Here is a 14,229-nt window from a genome sequence, read left to right on the forward strand (position 1 = left end):
ATAATTATTAATGGAACCACAGTAGCAAAATTGGATCTTTATCAATAAGTATAGTAAGCTGGGCTGCAATTCAGCGTGGCACATAATGCCGCGCGTTGTCCTAGGCCTGTGAGTTGTCCCATGCACCACAGCTAAAAGGCAAAGAAAGGGATGGTTATGGGTTTTGATGTAGTTATTTCAACGGTATCATATGTCACCTTGGTGCTGTCAACTTATGACACTACCTCAAAAGAAGCTGCCTGGGTGAACACGCTTTGATTCACTGAAGCTTTCCTGAGGGAGCCGCAGAAAGAGACTTTTTCTCACGTCGCTGTAAATGTCAGATACGGCTCTGCTGGCAGATGCCTTTTCATCTTGTATGTCTGGCACGTAGTTGAACTGTTCCGCGAGTTACATGTCTTGTTTTTCAGCATGGTGCGTTGAACGGTCAGGAAGCACTGGTTCAGTCCCGGGTGCTCGATTTGCTCCGCGCAGGCTGACGAGGCGAGCTCTGGCAGGGCTGTGCGTGGCCCTGCGTCCTGCCCGTAAGCGCTTCCCGGACACAGGGCTGTTTTCTGAAGTCTCAGAATACATTTCTTCACCTTCTTTCTTCAAGGATGTGGCAGTTTTTAGCGTTGTTATTGCAGACTGTGTTAATGTGCTACAGTCAGGCATTCAGTTCTGTTTTCTGTTTCTTGGCTCTGCTGGCACCTGCTTGGAACTGCCTCTTGCTGGGCACCATAAATTGCAAACTGTGGTTTCTTTTTGCTGTGTAATAAAGGTAAGCAAGCTGGAAGCTAGGTTTGAAGCCAGAAATGAAGCAGGCTGGCTGGGCAGGCATGTAAAAAGAACAGAAGCCTGGAAAACTTGGGATATCAAACTTGTGACATCCCCATCTCCACACATGCACACTCTGTCGTGCAGAGGGCAGGCGAGGAGAGGGAAGGTCTAAGTCTGGCTGTGCAGTCACTATAGAAACTGCAAATGGCCAAAGAGTTGGACAAAGTAGAGAAAAGGGGCCAGGGTGAACCGAGAACTGGAAATAATTCCTGGCTGAGTGTACATTGTGTGGTATTTCATCTATGAGCATAGTAGGTGTGCATCTGGTTCCGTGTGAAAGGAGTGCAAACAAATGGCATTCAGTGGAGATAAAGTAAACTAACGTTGCCACGGAGTTTCTGGATGCTTGCGACAAAACTTATTCCCCTTGAGCCACAGAGATTAAGATAGGATCAGAGACGTGCATTCAAATCTCCTGGTCCTGTTCTGGACTGTCCTGGGTTTTGTTTAGTGTGTAAGGGAATAACCTGGCACCAGTGTGCTCTCAGTCGTGGCGCTGCCCCAGCTGAAGCTGGCCTGGGAGCCCGTCCCCAGACCGCACAAGGAGGAGTGGGCTGGCCGCAGAGACAGACATGGCAAGAGCAGTTGTCAGAGCACAGCAAGCAGGTGGCTGTCTCCTCTCTCTGCTCCGGAGCAAAAATTTGAAGTAGTGAAACTATATACCCCATTTGTAAAGCACTGTCCACAATGCATGTGGGGTTTTACAAATCAGATAAAGATGCTCTGTCAGACAAAGTAAATGTATAGATGTTGTTGCCTGCTGACAGGACATAACATCAGTTTACTTATTCATTTATTCCATTTCTTTATTAAATACATCAATTTAATTGTACAGGTTAGCAAGTTGCATATATTGAAAACATTACGTGAGGGAAATACTGAGTTTTGAATATGCTTAGAGTCATGGTTTGGAGGGCTTTAATGCATTATTAGCATTTTATATTCTGCACTGTCGTTCAAACATAAGCACGGCTGCTCAGCATTTTTTGCTTCAGCTTGCGTTGAAGCTGAACCACTATTGTGAGTGCCTAATGGTGCCACAGCGTGTTAATGCAGCTGTATAATGAGATTATTTAAAAGCAGCTGGCACTTGTTTAACTGCTGGGCTGCTATCTCCCTTGTGGCCGCTATCTTTCTGCTTGTTCTCCAGAGCCTGTTTTATGTAAAGATGCTGAGACTACAAGCCATAATCTTGCCAAATACATGCCGTACAGTGCACGTGTGTTACACAGCTCTCGCTTCAAAACATTTATGCCAGATTGGCATTGGAGAATAAGGCGGCAGTGAAGGAGCTGGAAAAATCACTAGGGAGCAACCTGTAGAAGCACGTTTTTCATTACTTAAAGAGTGGGGGGTCTTGTTAAACCTTTGGACGTCATGTGATTTTCAGTTAAATAACACCGAAAGGCTGGGGAAGACATCTGGCCCGAGTGCCGGGGGTGGTGACAAGGTCTGGCAAGGTCGTCGTGAGCATTCGCACAAGGAAATTTGGCAGCGGCGGGAGCAGAACAGGTGCAGCCCCCAGGCCGTGGTGCTGGAGGAGGAAGTTATTCCTGTTCCTGGGCACGACTGTGCTGGAGGAGTCAGCAACTGAGACACACAGTACTGGGCAGGGGTGATGGGAAGCGTATGCAATAGCTGGAGGGATTTGTGGCTAGTAGGATAAGCAGCATTTGAAGCACTTGGTGTGGGTAATGCCCAGATCCCGAGATTGCCTGAAGGTAGATGGTTGGATACATCCATAGCTTGACATTTGCATAATACCACATTGATATTCACACCGTGTTTGCAATGAAGTAAAAAACAGGATTAGAACCTTGTTGCACTTCACTGCTTTGTGTGGGTACCTAGATGGCTCCTTTTCCGCAAAAGTCAGCGAGAGCATGAGAGATCATACTGTAAGAAAGCTTTGGCCCATGGTCTCCTTGCAGTTGTTTAGTATAAATAATTTGTATTTTTGTTTTACTTGCAGGTTGGGATGTTTAAGATTCATCCTGAAATTCCAGAATCACTGTCTGCTGAAACGAGGGCCTTTATTTTGCTCTGTTTCGAACCTGATCCTAGTAAACGTGTTACAGCATCTGATTTGCTCAGAGATTCCTTCCTGAAACAAGTAAACAAGGGCAAGAAAAGCAGAATTGCATTCAAGCCTTCAGGTAAGGAATTATCAGCCAAATCCAAGTCAACATCATCATTAAGTGTTATATAAAAGATTGGAATCATTAAGCACTCTCTTTTACAAAGGACATTTCTTGTGCCAGGAAAGCAGCAGGAACTCAACTGTTGAAAGTGCCTGTGATTTGTAATTAGACATATTTAAATTTAATAATTCCCACAAAATATGGTGTCTTGCTTATTTTGCGTTTTGCTTGCTGAAACCTCCCAACCCCATTTTTCCTCTCCCCAGAAGTAAATGCCTCATTTATAGTAAATTAAAGTTAGAAAAATGACATTTGGTGAAGACTTTCCAAAGCAATTCTGCATTTTAGAGTCACAATTACATACACTTCAGAGATATGTGTTTATTTATAGAGTACGTGTTTGGCACCTGAAAATGTGGGTCTATTAGGTGTTTGGGTCTACATGGGTCAGCATTTTCAAACTTGAAAGGTAACTTGGAAATTTGGCAGATGGGTGCTGAAGTAGCTGTTTAGCGGGTCGTTTTGTTTTATCTGCCTAGTGTATTCCTCCCTCTCCCCCTGCAACATATCAGCCACTTTCTCAGTGATAAGATAATAAACCTTAATACAGACCTGCCAAATAAATTGTTAGTGTTTGAAGGGACTGTCAATTGAAAAACAGGCAAAGCCATTGGTCTTGCTGCTTCTTTCCCTGGTCTGCACACACACATGCACACGCTCCCAATGCACATCGAATTGCTTCCCTTCTTGAGCTTTTTTCCCCCTCAGCAAGGAACATTTGAAAGAATGGAATTCTAAGGGGGAAAAACTAGCCAAGAATTTATAACGCCTGGCTGCCTTGGTTTCGGCAAGCAAACGGGCATCCTCTCTCGTCCTGAGGGGCACTGAGGACTGCCACCCGTGCCGTGACGGGAGCGCTCGCCCTGCTCAGCCCGGGCGCAGCGTCGGGAGCTGTGGGCAGGCTGTGGCCTTCTGCCCCGCTGCAACGACCTTCTCTTGTCGGCTTTTCAGCCCTTGCCTGAGGACACGTTCTGCAAAAACCGCCTGGCATTAGAAAGGGAGGAGCTTGCCTCATTAGTTAGCTGCCCTGGGAGCGACGGGCTCCTTCTCAAATACCAGGGGAGCCGCAGCTGTCTTCTGCACCCCCTCCCTCCTCCTGCCTTCCTCCTTTCTCCTCTTCTCCCGCGCGTTGCTGGGGTTATGGAGCTCCTTCAGATGGGTTAAGCACTGGGCTGCAGCGAGAGGCAAGCTCCGTGACGGCCGCGGACATGAGCAGAGCGGGCGCATGTACGAGAACTGTCTGTTGGGTGAGGGAGGGAAGGGCGACGCGGCTGCAGCCGAGCGTGTGCCGGGGCTGGGGGCAGCCGTGCTGGCTGCTGCGGCCGTCTCCAAGGGGGGTCTGGGGGCCGAAGGCAGGTCCTGGCCCAGCAGGTGCCACGATCTCGGCCGCAGCAGTTCACTCCGTCTCCTCCCTCTGCCCCTTCCCTCGCCGCTGGTTCCTCAGCTTTGCCTCCATCTTTCCATCCTGTCTCTACCCCTTTTTTCTTTCCAATAACAAAGGCAGCCCAGAGAAAATCTCGGCCCTTACTCTCGGGACGGCAACTTTCAATTTTCTGTACTGCTGAGACGCCTTGAACCAGTTCTCACGAGGTGACATATATTGTTTCATTTCTGTGACTGTTTAACCTCAGCCATCTGAACATCAGTCATGTACCATGGAGTATGTCAGAGCTCTCCGAACAACTCTGACTTCTGGCTCTCTTCCTCCTCCACCTCCACATAATTTGTAGTGACAAGCATCAAAAACTTTTGTGATATTTTAGCTTCACGGATGCGTGCACTCTGAGTGCACACCTGAGTGCATACCTTTCCTACCCCGCAGCTGCAAACTGGCAATCAGGATTATAGCAAGCTCTCAATAGCTGTTATTTTTTTTTATTTCTTCTTACTTTCAAGATGAATTGGAAAGGGACAAGAGACTTCCTTCAGGGTAGTGCTAAGAGAGAGAGTCCTTACTGAGGGCAAGGGGACATGTGAGCGAGGCAGATGCCTCGGGTATTGGAGAGGGAGCAAATATATGTCCATTAACACAGGCAGAAGTGAGGAGGGCGGGTAGCAGAGTGCTCTCTGCTTAGAGATATGTATGGCTGGTGGAGCAGCCGATGGTAACCTATGGGTTGGATTCAGGCTCTTTAAACAGCTGTATATCTAGTTGTACCAGCACCAAGGGGGAGTGTGTATATATATGTATGTGTGTGTGTGTGTGTGCAAGAGAGGGTAACAAAATGGCATTTCATATGAGTATGTAGCTGCTTTGCTGTCTTTGAGTTCAGCAGTTAGCTCGTTCACACCTTTTATTGCGTTTTATTTTGAGTTGTATTGCTGCTTTCTATCAACAAGGTTACCTCTCTCTCAGCCATTTTGCAAAATGAGGTCTTGATATCACTGAAGATGATCGTGGCTGTTTTAAGCACATTGCCCTTTCCTGCCTAGTGCTCTTACATGCTTTACAATGTCTGTTCCCAGATTACAATCGTAATACATCCCTCCCGCTGCCGATCCATGGAGAACAGGCTGGCAGTAGCAGCAGTGAGCATGGCTCCATTTCGCCAGACTCTGATGTACAGCATGACGTGTTTTTTGAAAGGCCAAAGAGATCCATTTCAGAGATTCAGACAAAGCATCCCATTTCCCATTTACTAAGGTAAAGCATTTGCTTTTTGCTTGATACCCATGAGCGGTTATGTGGATTTAATTCACATTATATTTTATCTCAGGGCAATTTTTTCACATAATGACTAGATAAGCAGGTGTGTTAAACAGCAAGCAAGTTGCATAGGCAAGTTACCAGTTAATTTAAATATTGTCTATATTTAATTAATGAAAAATGATTCTTTCTCCTTAAGGTTTCCATGTATTTATATACTTTTCCCTCCCTGGTGAATAAATGTCAGTCGTCTTATTGACTGAGTGGATATGGATTCTGGAGTTAGCGGAACAGTTGACCCTTCCATGTACTCATTAAAAAAATGTGGCAAAAGAAGGGCAGCAGAAAGATAGTTCTGCTGATCAGAGAGCACAAAGCTCTCTGGAAGTATATTTGGATATACTTCCAAATGAGTATGTTACAGTATGGTGCCAGAAAAAGTGAATAGTTATCTCAGTCCAGGGTTTTCAGCTTTCCTCCCCAAAACTGAACCGGTGCTGGCTGACGTTAATGCCAGCTTCTCAGCGGGATGAAATCAGCCTTGTGCTTTTGGCTTCAGTGAGGTTTACACCAGCTGAGGATCTGAGCCATCTTCTGTCTCAGAATTAGGGTTCAACAGTCTGATCAATCCGCTGCTGCAGTTTAACTCACTTTTTAACCTCTGAAGTATCCCTACTCACTTCTGACAGTACTGCCGTGTTGCTAACGCTGAGGTCTCTCTTGCGCGCGGGGCCTGGCTGCTGACGCAGCGTGCCTGATGAGGGCTCGGCCTTGGAGGACAGGAGCACCTCTCCTTCCCTTGAGGACAAGGATTCCGGTCTGTTTCTGCTGCGGAAGGACAGTGAACGCCGCGCGATCCTATATAAAATCCTTAAGGAAGAACAGAACAAAGTTGCTTCCAATTTGCAGGACTGTATTGCACAGGTAATTTCAGTTCAGCTTTCCTTTTCCCCTGTCAAAAGGAGAATGACAAGCCAGGCAGTAGTATGCCTTTTCTGAAAACTAATAAATGAAGGTGCTTGGATCGTTCCTTCTGAACATCTTTAATCTCGGAGACCTGTAACTGTGCGAGCCCTTTGCTGTTGCCTGAACGGACAGCAAACACCACCTTTTGCCCGATGCTGGGCTCTTGGGTTTTTTGGAGGGAGGAGTTTGGGGCATTTGGTGTGGGGTTGGGGGGGCTGAGGTTGGTGGTTTGGGGGGGGGTTTATGTAGTTTGTCTGGGGTTTTAAAGACATGGAAATGGAACACCAGGTAGTAATATGTATGATTTTCTTTAAGGACAGAGAACCGATTAATGATTTTTAATTCAAAATATATGTAAACTAGATGCCAAGAACACAGTACGTGAATCTTAAAAAAGCCGAGGTGGATTTCTGTAGAGGGAAGGGTTGAGTGGGAAGGTTTAGTGACTGTAAAGAGGAGCAAGAAAAATCATATGTTCGGTTAACCTGTAGCCAAGCAATGCCACACACCAGTAACGGAGTTGATTGATTGCTCAGCCTTTTCTTCTTCATGTCTGCTTCTGATGTGCCACTGACGTCACCTGTTCTTATCAAGCTATGGTTTTTCACCTGGACTTCAGGTCCATAAAGGGGAGCCTGCTGCCTCTTGTCGTGGGATCCCGGTCTGCCGTCGGTCTCGGAGCAAAGGCAGGCGCAGCACCGCGGCCGGGGCCCTGCTGCTCCCGGGGCAGCTCCGTCCGAGCCCGGCGCGGGCAGCCGGCTCCACGCAGCGCAGGGGTTTGCTTCTCCCCATCACTCGCTCCCCTCCAAACTGCCTCACGGTGCGGATCGGCTTGCCCCAGACCCGGGGGGCTTCCAGAGAGCTCTACAGGCCCCAGAGAAAGGCCCACAAACTTTACCCCCATTGGGGTAAATTTCTGCTCCGAGCTTGAACTGCAAAATAGCCATACGAAGGACTAAAATTCACAGGTGAGATCTCAGTCAGAGATAAGCAGGGCTCTAAATATTTTCCGGGATAAAGAAGGATTATTTAGTAACAGCAAGTCCTACCTCAGTCTCCAGCTGTTTTGCAGCACTGCTGTAACCATCTCTTTTCCATAATTTCTGGAATACTTCTCCCTTTACCTTTAATTATACAGGTCGTTGTTCTCACTGGCACTTGGATGGCTTTAACTGCGGGGGTTATGAACGGCAAATCGTAGAGTGAACACTTGAGTCCTACCACTGTGTAATCTTAGACCTTTTTCTGACTTATGCTAAACGCATCTATAAACATTTTTTTGCCTAAGGAAATCAAATGTCTGCGTAATTAGGTACAAGTCCAGATTCAGCTTATTGAAAGGATAGCATCTAAAGAATTTGGGTCTCTTATCAATTCACTCTGCTGTTTTTATGGAGGAGAGCTGCCCTCTGCAGTATATTGCAGACATGTGTAGGTATTATCTGGACCCTCTTCCCTTTGTGACTGCCACAGTAGCAGTAGACTTAATTTATTTTTTGGAAAATAGGAATAACTATTAAAAAAACTGTAGTGAGAAAAAGGTAGAAAATAAAGGCTTTGCAGAAACAAAAGTTCTGTGATTTCTGTGCATCAGTGTGAAATATACATGGGCAAAACTATAAATTGTAACCCTAAAAAATACTAATGCCACTAACTAGATGTTTAATGACTCTGGGATTTACTTGATATACATTCATTATCTACTCGCCAGAGCTCTGAAGAACTGCAACTTTCAGTGGCCCACATCAAGCAAATTATTGGGATTTTAAGGGACTTCATACGCTCTCCTGAGCAGAGAGTGATGGCTTCTACCATATCCAAGTTGAAAATGGATTTGGACTTTGACAGCACTTCCATCAATCAGATTCATCTGGTGCTGTTTGGATTTCAGGATGCGGTGAGTTCCTTGCCTAGCACGAGGGGGAGAGGAATTCTTCCTGGACAGAGCTCACCCCAGGGGTTTGCAGCTTCCCTGCTCTTCCTCACTCCTCTTCCTCCTTGTACTGTAGAGGGGCTTGACTGTCGCAGCCTGGGTACAGTCTGAAAGCTCTAGCCTGAAACTGTCTAATCTGTTGTTTAGACTTTCAAAGGTGGGAGGGGTTTAGTGAATGATGCAGTTGTTGTTTGTTACTTTATAAAACTTCATCTGACTACTGAAAAACAAGATCCTCTTTCCTGAGGTGTAAGCAAATGTTGTTTGCTGCTACTTTAACTTGCTTATTTATTTATAGGTGAACAAAGTGTTAAGAAACCACTTAATAAGGCCCCACTGGATGTTTGCAATGGATAACATAATTCGCCGTGCAGTCCAAGCAGCAGTCACTATTCTTATTCCAGGTAAATCAAAGCTGCTGAAAATAATCTTTAAAAAAAAAAGGTGGCTGTTTGCGTATCAAAGAGTGATAGCAAATGGAACAGTTTAGATGTTTAATCTGTCAGCATGCGATTAACTGCATCCCATGTGCCTCTACATCAAAGGCACAGGGTCAGAATGTCGTACAGAAAGAAGTGTTGATCTGCAGGATTAATGCTGGACTCACAGTACAGCAGCACATAATTAGGAGATAACAGCGGTTCTGCACCACCAGTGTGGTCCAACCATGACAAAAAAAGGCAAATTAAATTCAGTCCAAGCTGGAGCTTTTCTAGTAAGAAAGAAAATGACTCTGTAGCACATTTTAATGACATCTAAGGTGACTAACACTGCACAGGTCTGGTTCTGTGTTTTGAAAAATGATTACTGAGCTGTGGAACAGATGCAGAGAAGGGAGTGCATTAATACGAGGAGGAGTATGATTTTGGCCTACAGATGGATAGTAGGAAAAATCAAAACCACTGCAAAGGAGGAGGATAAATGACTAAGAACTGTGTAGGAATAAATCTAAGTTAGAAATTTGCAAGTTGTTTTGTAACTCTTTGAAGTGCTGAGCACCCTTCCAGGGTGAGAATGTGCTGAGAGCACTTAGTGTTGGTGAGGTCCTTTCAGTCCAAAGTTGCTTTGGCTTTCAAGCCCAACTGGCCAAATTTTTTTAGGACTTTGTTTGTAGGAGAAAAATGCCAGCTATTCTTTGGTAGGAAGGGTGGCCACCTGCAGCAAGTTCTGAGAGACCTGGGGTTAGGAATGCTACCTGGAAAAGAGGAAGGCTTTGTAAACTCTTCAGTCAAGGGCATTAGGGGAAAATAACTTGGGTTTTTTTTTTTTTTAAAAGCAAGCTTTCAAGGGTTTCTCATTAATACATTTATTAACTATCTTATTATCCATTTAATCACAAATGTATTTGTTCCCTCTACAGCTGTAATTTACAGCTACCTACCTCTACTGGTACACTACAGCTGAGCTATTACAGTGCCACTCATATTTACTTTAGAGTTGATGCCAGAGAATCTGCGGTCCAGCTCACACAAGGCTTTGCTACACCCCTGCTCAGTATTGCAATAAAGCACACTGTGCAAACAGTCCACTTCCTCCGCTGAAGCTCCCCCACCCACAGGAATAAAGAACAAACTGCACTACCTCTGAAGACAGACTTGTCCAAAAAAAAAAATGCATTCTGTTGTATTCTATTGTATTCTAAAATATTCTATTCTTTTCTACTCTTCTCTTTTCTATTCTATAATATTCTATTCTATTCTACCCTATCCTATCCTACCCTATTATAGTCATTCTACCCTATCCTAATCTATTGCATTCTATTCTTTTTCCTTTTCTATTTCATTCCATTCCAGTCTATTCTATTCCATTCTATTCATTATATCCTACCCTATCCTATTGCATTCTTTTCCATTCCATTCTATTCTATTCCATTCCATTCTACCCTATTCCACCTGATTCTATTCATTATATCCTAATCCATTCCATTCCATTCCAATCCATTCTATCCTAACCTATCCTATTTCATTACATTCTAATCCATTACATTCTAATCCATTACATTCTAATCCATTACATTCTAATCCATTACATTCTAATCCATTACATTCTAATCCATTACATTCTAATCCATTACATTCTAATCCATTACATTCTAATCCATTACATTCTAATCCATTACATTCTAATCCATTACATTCTAATCCATTACATTCTAATCCATTACATTCTAATCCATTACATTCTAATCCATTACATTCTAATCCATTACATTCTAATCCATTACATTCTAATCCATTACATTCTAATCCATTACATTCTAATCCATTACATTCTAATCCATTACATTCTAATCCATTACATTCTAATCCATTACATTCTAACCTATCCAATTTAAATCTATTCTAATCTATTCTAATCTATTCTAATCTATTCTATTACAGTCCATTCATTATATCCTAATCTATTCTAATCTATTCTAATCTAATCTATTCTAATCTATTCTAATCTATTCTATTACATTCCATTCCAATCCAATCCATTCCACCTTATTCTATTCATTATATCCTACCCTATCCTATTTCATTCTAATCCAGTCTAGTCTAATCCATTCCATTCTACCCTATTTCACTTTATTCATATCCTACCCTAACCTATTCTATTCCATTCTATTCTATTGTATTCTATTCTATTTTTCCATTCCATAATATTCTATTCTATTACATTCTATTCTAATTATGTTCCATTCCATTCCATCCTACCCTATCCAATTCTATCCTATTGTATCCTATCCTATTGCATTCTTTTCCATTCTCTATTCCATTCCTTTCCTTTCTATCCTACCCTATTCCACCTTATTCTATTAATTATATCCTACCCTACCCTATTGTATCCTATCCTATTGCATTCTGTTGTATTCTATTCTACTTTATTCTTTTCTTCTCTATTCTATTCTAATCTAATCTATTCTACTTTATTCTATTCTATCCTATCCCATACTTTTCGTCTCTTTTCTATTCTAATCTATTCTACTCTATTCTGTTCTAATCTAATCTATTCTACCTTATTCTATTCTATTCTATTCTATCCTATTCCATACTTCTCTTTGCTTCTCTTATGCTTACACTGTTTCCTCTTACCAGAGCTTCAAGCTCACTTTGAGCCCGCATCAGAAACTGAAGGTGGGGACAAGGACGGTGATGAAGTGGAGGACAGTTTCCAGCCCGCTGAACAAAACGGGGCCGAGGATCCTGCTCTCCCATCAGGAGTCGGCACCCTTAGTTCTGTGGTGTCACATGAGGCTCAGCAGCAGCTTAGCCTGGAGTTGGGCAGACTTAAACAAGAGACCTTAAGGTAACCCTCCTATAATGACTGTGGATTTGTTTTCAGGCAGTCTTTGAAAAGCTCTCAGACGTTACTTTCTACAATGACATGTACATATATAACATGAATATTGCTCACCCGCTGTGATTGCCTCGTGATAAAGCAGACCTCCCAGGAACATAAATGGATTCAGAATACGCTGGCAGCACTGGTATGACAACTCAACAGCCTTTCAGCACAACCTTTGTTTCTGTATAATGAATTTTTTAATTGCAGAATGTCATGTTGCATTTCTACTGTTAAGTAATTAGGCTTGTGCAACTGTGCCCCTTTCCTTCCTACTTCCTTGACTCCTTGGATGCCACCTGACCCAGTGGCAGCACCCTCAAAGCTGTTCCTGCAAGAAAAGACCAGAGCAGCTCTGTCCTGGCCCACAGGACAGGCTGCCCACTAATTAGCACAAGAAGAGCTCAGCAGAGCCCCTCTCCTGTTTCTCATGGGTTACGTTTGTAGGCTGCTGCCAGTGTGTTAACATCAGAAGGTCCCATTCTTCTTTATGGATGTGATGTAAATCTGTTATCATTAAGTCCCTGGTAAAACATCAGTGTTCTACTGTTCAGCAGTAAATTACAGGATAAAGGCAGCAACTCTGCCCAGGGAGGCTGCAAAACAGTAACAGAATTTACAAGCTATTTACTAAATTCTGCAAAGATGAAAAACCTTAAAGTGCCACCACTAAGCTGAGTCTCAGACAACCAAAATGAAGTCTGTAAGCCATAAAACATGTTACTTACTTAAGACAGCATCTCTCAAGTGTCTCTGTCCTTTGGTAGTCATTAAAAATGGTCTTTTTTTCAGCTAGACTCAGTATGGTTATTTTTGACCTCTCTCATACACCAACAGGCTTTTGGAAAACCTCATTCAGAAGGAGAAAGAGTATCAGACCCTCTTACAGCAATCTTTGGAGCAAAAAACTCAGGAATTACACTTGCTTCGATTAAAACTTAAACCCGAAGGTATGATGAGATACTGCATACTTTGACAGTTACACACAAATATATTGGATTGTGTGTTTGTTTAAAGGATAAAAGACCATCTATTTTAAGCTTCAGTAGTCTGGAAACCACCACTTTTGCCCTAGGTTTGAGGTGTAGTAACCTATATGTTTGTTTTCTGTTAAAGATTCCCAATGGTCTGCAGCAACTTTTAGAGAGAATGTAGACCCTGAGCTCATGAACTGGCTCAAACAACAAGGAGCAGACTTGGATGCCATTAAGAGGGTAAAAAAAAAAAAAAAACCAACCCAAAACCAAAACACCTAAAACAACAACAAAAAAAATCACCTTTTAAGTCATTGTAGTCATAATTAGCAGTATGGTTTCAAAGAAGGAATATTAATTTAGGAATAAATTTGCCTTTTAGTTTGCTGAAGAAGATTATACACTAAGTGCTGTCCTTAATGACATCACTAAAGATGATTTGCGGTATCTTCAACTGCGGTAAGGAAGTACTTATTAGTTCATTGTTAAGAACTTAATTAAAGTCATTTGTAAAAATACTCTTTTGGAAGTTAGGTTATTCAAATAGGTCAGTGCTAGTTCAGTGGCAACTGCTGTGTATTTCTGCTCTAATTTTCTGTTAAAGTTTTTCGCATCTTAACTGCTGCAGCTTAACAACTGTACCTAGGGTGCTTCAAGCCAAGTTTTGGCATTTATCAAGGTTGGGAGCCATTTCTGCACCCTTCAGGATGATGTTATCATATGGAAAATAGGCATGAAGAACTTAATTTACTTATTTTTCCTACCCATCAATTCAAGTCCTTTCTTCATCATTCTGTTAACCCCTGGCTGACCTGGAAGAAGTTGTTTTAGCTATAACCTTAAAGAAGTGCTGTAGTGTTTTCTATATACTGTTGTAACTGGTACGCCCTCGAGATTTCTAGGTTTTACTTCTTGCTCACTTCAGAGTAATGGAGATGAGGGAGTTTTCCCTAACTGTTCTCTATTCTTCTCCATCCAGGGGTGGTCTTGCCTGCAGAATTTGGAATGCAATATTAAACCACCGACAAACATCTGGCAAGACCTCAATGCAGAAGGTTAATGCTTCGGTAGAATGTGAAATGGGAATAAACAAATGAAAGATACATTCCTAACACTTAAATTATTAGCTGTATATATGTATGTACAGTGGCCTTGCAGGTTTTGCACAATTATGTAGGTTGTTTGACCATCAGTGTAATACACAGTGAATAGTAACAGCTTTTAAGTCAGTGTCAATGCACTTAAATTATTTATGACAGAGTAATGCAGAAGGCAAATGCCTATCAATGTAATACACAGCATTAGTGAGAAAAAAACCCTTTTCTGCAAAACAGGTACCCACACCTGGATTGGCTTTAGCAT

General features: G+C 42.8%; 1 protein-coding gene across 4 annotated transcripts in view; it reads left to right on the forward strand.

Moving 5' to 3' along the window:
* MAP3K15 (mitogen-activated protein kinase kinase kinase 15) overlaps positions 1 to 14,154 on the forward strand; it is an 88,558-nt gene extending 74,404 nt beyond the window's left edge. For 3 of the 4 annotated variants that reach the window (XM_030019869.2, XM_030019870.2, XM_030019872.1), the window contains 10 exons: positions 2,792 to 2,975; positions 5,487 to 5,664; positions 6,417 to 6,591; positions 8,345 to 8,530; positions 8,865 to 8,970; positions 11,647 to 11,857; positions 12,731 to 12,843; positions 13,010 to 13,107; positions 13,250 to 13,326; positions 13,847 to 14,154. In XM_030019869.2, the coding sequence (XP_029875729.1) occupies positions 2,792 to 2,975; positions 5,487 to 5,664; positions 6,417 to 6,591; positions 8,345 to 8,530; positions 8,865 to 8,970; positions 11,647 to 11,857; positions 12,731 to 12,843; positions 13,010 to 13,107; positions 13,250 to 13,326; positions 13,847 to 13,964 (1,446 nt within the window). In that variant the 3' untranslated portion in view covers positions 13,965 to 14,154. The remainder of the gene's footprint in view (positions 1 to 2,791; positions 2,976 to 5,486; positions 5,665 to 6,416; positions 6,592 to 8,344; positions 8,531 to 8,864; positions 8,971 to 11,646; positions 11,858 to 12,730; positions 12,844 to 13,009; positions 13,108 to 13,249; positions 13,327 to 13,846) is intronic. The other variant, XM_030019871.2, reaches the window with a different exon arrangement.
* The last annotated feature ends 75 nt before the right edge of the window (positions 14,155 to 14,229 follow it).

Source organism: Aquila chrysaetos, chromosome 7, assembly GCF_900496995.4.
Source record: "Aquila chrysaetos chrysaetos chromosome 7, bAquChr1.4, whole genome shotgun sequence".
NCBI lineage: Eukaryota > Metazoa > Chordata > Aves > Accipitriformes > Accipitridae > Aquila > Aquila chrysaetos.